General features: G+C 30.3%; 2 protein-coding genes across 4 annotated transcripts; both read right to left on the bottom strand.

The window, feature by feature from the left end:
- Window positions 1-3,734, bottom strand: LOC122573189 (glutamate-rich WD repeat-containing protein 1). 3 transcript variants are annotated; one of them, XM_043739271.1, is made up of 5 exons: window positions 3,308-3,734; window positions 2,868-3,060; window positions 1,189-1,707; window positions 649-1,047; window positions 1-522 (listed from the first exon to the last, which is right to left on the bottom strand). In XM_043739271.1, the coding sequence occupies exons 3-5, from the start codon at window positions 1,689-1,691 to the stop codon at window positions 33-35; spliced, it is 1,392 nt and encodes a 463-aa protein (XP_043595206.1). In that variant the 5' UTR covers window positions 1,692-1,707; window positions 2,868-3,060; window positions 3,308-3,734; the 3' UTR covers window positions 1-32. The 3 variants fall into 3 exon arrangements, with proteins under 3 accessions (XP_043595206.1, XP_043595197.1, XP_043595188.1); XM_043739262.1 differs by lacking the exon at window positions 2,868-3,060; XM_043739253.1 differs by lacking the exons at window positions 2,868-3,060; window positions 3,308-3,734 and adding an exon at window positions 1,937-2,522.
- Window positions 3,735-3,870: 136 nt separating this feature from the next.
- Window positions 3,871-5,931, bottom strand: LOC122573204 (diphosphoinositol polyphosphate phosphohydrolase 1). Its single transcript, XM_043739282.1, has 3 exons — window positions 5,483-5,931; window positions 5,197-5,352; window positions 3,871-5,072 (listed from the first exon to the last, which is right to left on the bottom strand). Exons 1-3 carry the CDS (start codon window positions 5,579-5,581, stop codon window positions 4,776-4,778), a joined length of 552 nt encoding a protein of 183 aa, XP_043595217.1. The 5' UTR covers window positions 5,582-5,931; the 3' UTR covers window positions 3,871-4,775.
- Window positions 5,932-6,173: the final 242 nt, after the last annotated feature.

The raw sequence follows: 6,173 nt of genomic DNA, 5'->3' as shown, positions 1-6,173 counted from the left end.
TTTTATAAACATTGGACTTTTTATTGGACAGATTATACACTAATTGTACGAAATACATTAAATCCTGAATGTGCCGTTGATATTACAGTACCAGGACATTGAGGATGCCAATGCAATTCTTTTATATCAGTTTGACCTTGATGTATAAATAACAATTGTGGCGGAAGTTCCTTTAATTCACTGTCTTCTATCTCTTCTGATTGATTGGCTTCTATTGATAAATCCCACTGAGCAATTTGATCATCAGCTCCACCAGAAGCAAATACAGTAGCCTCTTGAGGGTGCCATTCTACTGTTGTAACAGGTGCAGTGTGTTGCTTAAATATGGCTAATGCTCTTGTATTACTAGCACCAAACTGACGCAAATCCCATACACAAACCAAGCCATCATCACCACCAGATACAAGAAACTGTCTTTCTTTACAATTCCATGAAATAACATTAACATCAGCAGTATGTGTGCTAGCTGCTGTTAACATGCATGCAGATTGTGGACTTGCTCTTGTATCCCAAATTTTAATACTGTTAAAGTTACAGTATAATTAGAAAAGTATATTAAAAACTTGATATTAGTTATGGTATTAAAGTAAATAATAAAACGTATATTAACCTAATAGAAACTTATTAGAAATTTAATTAAGATCATACCTTTTATCAACTGAACATGAAGCAAGTACATGTCTTTCATTAGGTGACCACTGAATATCTTCAACACTGTATGGTGCATGTGAATTATATGGTCGTTGATCCACATGCCAAGTTGAAGAATTACTAAAATGCCATATATGAATGTTACCCTTGCAATCACCAGAAGCTAACATGCCTATTTCTGTTGGACACCAATCAAGTCCATATCCTTCTGAAAGATGTCCTTTAAAACTAAATAATGGTTTGATATTCCCATCATTTTTTTTAGACTCCTTATTATATGCACGTAGCAATTCATCATTATCAAGTGCATTTAATTGTTTATCCAAATCCCAAATATGTACACGTCCTAATTCACTCCAACTTGCTGCCAGAGCTTTATTACCAATTCTTTTATATCTATTGAAATAAATAAACACATTTTAACAACCAATAAATGTTATTTTTTTAATTATTTATATTGGAAATTTACATTATTGATAACTTTATGTTGGTAATTGGTATTATGGTTATTAAAAGGCAATAAAAATATATATTTACCTAACTCTATTAACACAACCTTGATGCTTCATTGGTGCCACAGACAAAATTGGTATATTCGTATCACTTTCACTATGTAATTCATCATCATCTGATTCATCATCAGAATTATCTTCTATACCACATAGATTTTTCATTTTCATAACAAGGAGATTGTTAACATGTGTCTTGGCAGCTTGAGTTCCAGCTACAAGATATATATTCAATGGGTAATCTTCTCTATTATTACCCAAGTCATCTAAAATAATATCAAAACTAAGACAAGGAGCTCCGGATTGGGCATGATGTAACATTCGATATGCTGTTTTGTCCACAATAAGTTCTTCTCCACATTCTAAAGGCTTTCCAGGAAGATATATCTTAGATTTATTATTTTTTACTTCATCACTTGCAATAGAATCCTCTTCATTACTATCACTGCTACTTTCTTCCATATCCTCATCAACTTCACTCATTTGTTCATACTCCATTTCTTTAGAAATTTCTTTATAGAAAATAGTCATCTTAATAAAGATACATCTATAATTAGAAATAAATAAAAATTTAAATAATCAAATAGATATGCGAGTAATCTAATCTAGTATGCAATAAAGCTATATATGTATGTATATAAATATAATGAATATTTTTTGATATTAACATTTCTAACATAATATGTTGGTTCAACATATTATTTGCAAAAATTTGTGTGTTACAAAATATACGTGTTAACAAATTTGTCGTTAATATAAAAAATTTTATAAATTACCTCTCACTTATAACACAGATTCGGAGCACGTGGATGAAACAATATCTCAAAAACGCTTTATAGGTTATACATTATATTAAAGAGTAGGGAGTACAAGAGTAATAGAGAGTAGGGAAATCGTCAGTTGCCGCCGATGCTTATGGATTTGAATTTATATCAATATAGCATATATTATATAACATATAATAATATACAGGAAATATATAATATATAATAACATATAATATATAATATTATATAACAAAGATCACCGAAATCTCAGAAGACGTAATGGTTTTACAATTTCACAAAAATATGAAATAAAAAATGTAAATGTTTGAAGAAAGGCGTTAATAGTAGTATTACTTGCATAATATATAATCATTTTTCACTTAAAGCAAATGTAATAACATTTTCGTTCGAAAAAGTCATCTAAATGTTTATATGCCGGATAGATGAAAATTATTTAAATTCACAAATAGAACCAACTGAAAACATAAAATTAAAAAAATTTTTTTGTTTTTAAATATGTTTTTTCTAAATCTGTACCTTGTACATATATCTAATTTATAAATATAATTATTATACAAAAGTCTCTCTGAAAGCACTGTTGAAATAATCAATCTCCTTCAGATCGGCACGGCGAAACTATGTACTTTTCTTTAAATTTAGTTTTTCATTAATAATCGTTACATTTTGTAAAAAAAAAAAAAAAATAGGAAACGAATTTATCTACAAGTGACGAACATAAATATTAGTATATCTATTTAACATATTTATTAGATAATTATAACAAATTTTACTTTATTTCGGTTATTTCATTGCAATGCATACATGATATAAATGGAATAATAGATTTATAATAAATTAACTTGAAAATAAAAGCAATGGAAAGCACGTAATTTATAAAATATATCAATAAATGTCCTAGTACATGGTATGTACTACATACTTAAGGCTGGCTGTCTATGTTTACTCTGGCAGTGTTTCGTTGCTGTGCGTACGTTTCTCTTCTATTTGTGTTGCCGTAAGAATTCCCCCTTTTTGGATACATAGGATTATATGTATAAAGGCAAGTAAGAGCTTTTACTAGTGATTTTTCAAATAAATACTCGGTTCCGTGTGCATAAAGGATGAAGTTTTTACTAGAAATAGTATTTACTTAAGATTTACCATCATTTATTACTAAATATTAGTAAAAAATTATGCATAAAAGTAAAAGCTTTTACTAGTGATTCTTTAAATAAATACTCAATTCCGTGTGCGTAAAGGATAAAGTATTTACTAGAAATGGTATTTACTTAAGATTTACCATGATTTAATACCTAGTACTAGTAAAAGGTTATACATAAGAAATCTAGTATTTGTCTTTTACGTATACTTAATACTTACAAGTATTTGCTTATTTTTATGCATATGGCACATGATATCACATTACCGCATTATCCCCACTGCTACTTTATATTTATGTCACGTTACGTGCGTGATTACGAATTACGATAGGCGCGACTTTTCACCGGTACGAGGTACGAGTTGAGTCGTACGGTTGCACGTCGCATTGTAGCACATTTCTCTTCGCGCCGTGCATTAGCACGTTTCTCCAAAACCACCGGGGACGATAGTGCAGCTATTGGCCACGAGAGGCTCTTATTTTTAGTGCCCATTTTTTGGCAGACTTTTTTAACATTGCTCTAATGATCTCTCGACTCATGTCTGGTTATACATTCGTATCGGTACCAACAAATATGTACACATGTTCATTAAAATAACCATTCTATGTACTAAAATTTTTACAATATTTTTTTACTGTGGTTTATTGACAATTTTTTGTGCGAATCAATTTGTAACAATACAAATTAATGACAATAACTGTGAAATTATAATATTTAACTGCTGACATTTAGAAAGTCATACAAAATTTAAATACATAATTCCACAAAAGAAAATCTACAAAATTTGTAGTGTACCCATTTATATTTCGTTTTACATCAAATAGTTTTCATATTAGCCTTTTTTAATGATTTATATAGAGAAAAATTTTACTTTCTTTAAACATATATTCTAAACAATCCATAGTGTAATTCTGGAAATGATTCAGTTTGTAAACTAATACAGTGACCATAGTATGTAAAATGTTATAATTGTCATATAAACAAATTTAAGTTGTTATTCTTATCACATATCAACAAAACTTTTTTTCAAAACAAACTGTTCAGATACAGATATGTTTCATTATGATATTTATAATATTCTTTGAATATATTTAAACAACATGAGAGAAATATTCTAATTGTGGAATTTCTTTCCTTTTGCATAAAACACCATCCACTTTACGTATGAAAATTATGTGCTTATTTATATATGAAGTATAAGCATTATTTTCCCCACAAAATTATGATAAAAATGAGAACTAAATTGAAGAAACTGCTCCTTTATGGACCAGTTTATTAACTAATTTATGTGAATAAGTATAACGTCGATAATAGCAAAGACAATAATAATAATAATAATAATGATTGCTATTATGATAATAATAATAATATTTGTAATAATAGTAGTATTAATAGTAGAATAGCAGTATCAATGACAATAGTAGTAGTAGTAATAGTAATAATGGTAATAATTGTATAATAGTAGTACTAGTAGTTATAATAACAAGATCCACTGCAATTGTACTACAAACAGCAAACAGAGAAGAATGAAAAAAGAAAAGGAAAGGAGAATATACAAATGGTGTCATTTTACATATAAAATACAACTTTATATATAGTAATTGCTGTAACTGTACGAAAGGAAAGGAGCAGCAACAAATATCTAATGCTTGATAGCAATTATTCACGCAAATGGATGGTATTTAATATTAGCTGTGTTTGTTAAGGTGAGGATTGTTACTAGAATTATTCATTAACTGAATAGATGTTACAGTGGTATGTGAATTATGAGATGGTGAAATATTGGGATTATGTCGAGGATTAGTATTGTGGAGGCTGTGTATATAAGAACGCTGGACGGGCTTGTGCTGAGCAAGCTGAAGCAAGGCCTCTGGTATAGAGAACCACTTTCGCTTTCGACCAATAGCACGTGAATCTTCCCATTCTGGCAGCTCTTCGGTTACCTGCATAACCCATACTTGTGTTCTATGTTTATGTTCCACATTCTATAAAGAAAAGTTATTTTGACCATTCATACTTCTTCGGGCAACTCTATTCTTAGAATACATTAGTTGCATTTTCATTATATTTATGCAAGTAATTGTATTCTATATACGAGCACATTAGCACCTCAAATATGCCAAGACATCTGCCTAATTGTCCTAAAACACCAGCCTCTTCTCGAACTTCTCTTAATGCTGTTACTGCAGGTTCTTCTTCTGGTTCAACACCCCCACCAGGTACTATCCAACTATCAGGTCTTCGACTGGATGTAACCAAGAGTACCTACATTATAAATTATATAAAAGTGTAATTTCTATTTATTTTATATAATAAAAATAAAATATAACTGATATTAAAATAAATATACTGTATTAATAAAGGGAATAATATCAACTGCCATCTGCTGGCTTACCTCATCTTCCAGATCGTTTTTGACGCAGATACATGCAGCTCTACGTCTATAACCTTCTGAATCGTAAATACGGATTGAGTTTGGTTTTTCCTTGACCATGATCGATTATTAAAGTTATGAAATTATGCCATAAATTCATATTTGTCAGACGGCCAGGTAGGCCAATCTGTACATTTGCATTGTTTTAACGTTGTTTGAAGCCGACATATCATCGACATAGAATTAATAAGCGAGCTCTAATTGCTCACATAATTTATTTAAGAAGTCTGTTTTACGTCCGAATAAGAGGACGATTCTTTACCTAAATAATGCTATATTGCGATAACACTAGCAATGTTGTCCTTACTGAAACTTGCTATAACCTCAAAACTTACTGTATTCACTACACAAGTAACTCCATCTAGACTACGTTTACAATGTAGTACATGATCATAGTCATAGTGTCATAGGCATATGACAGATCAGAGGAAATGAGAGTGCATACAGTGCTTACGCTCGCGCCCGTAAGTTAAGTTTTCTCCTGGTACGAGCGCTGCACCAAGCGGTCAAGTGTTACAAAAGCTAAAAGGTAGATCTAACATCTTATGAGACTTTGTAATGTTTCATGTGTGACTTGTGGTCACTGAAATACCGATCGTGTAAAAAATTATACGCTTTGTTATGCCCTCTACGATTTAGAATGATAAGTTTA

Source organism: Bombus pyrosoma, linkage group LG2 (genome assembly GCF_014825855.1).
Source record: "Bombus pyrosoma isolate SC7728 linkage group LG2, ASM1482585v1, whole genome shotgun sequence".
NCBI classification, from domain to species: Eukaryota; Metazoa; Arthropoda; class Insecta; order Hymenoptera; family Apidae; genus Bombus; species Bombus pyrosoma.
Note: the sequence above shows the minus strand (reverse complement) of the source record. Positions and strands in the feature narration are given on the sequence as shown.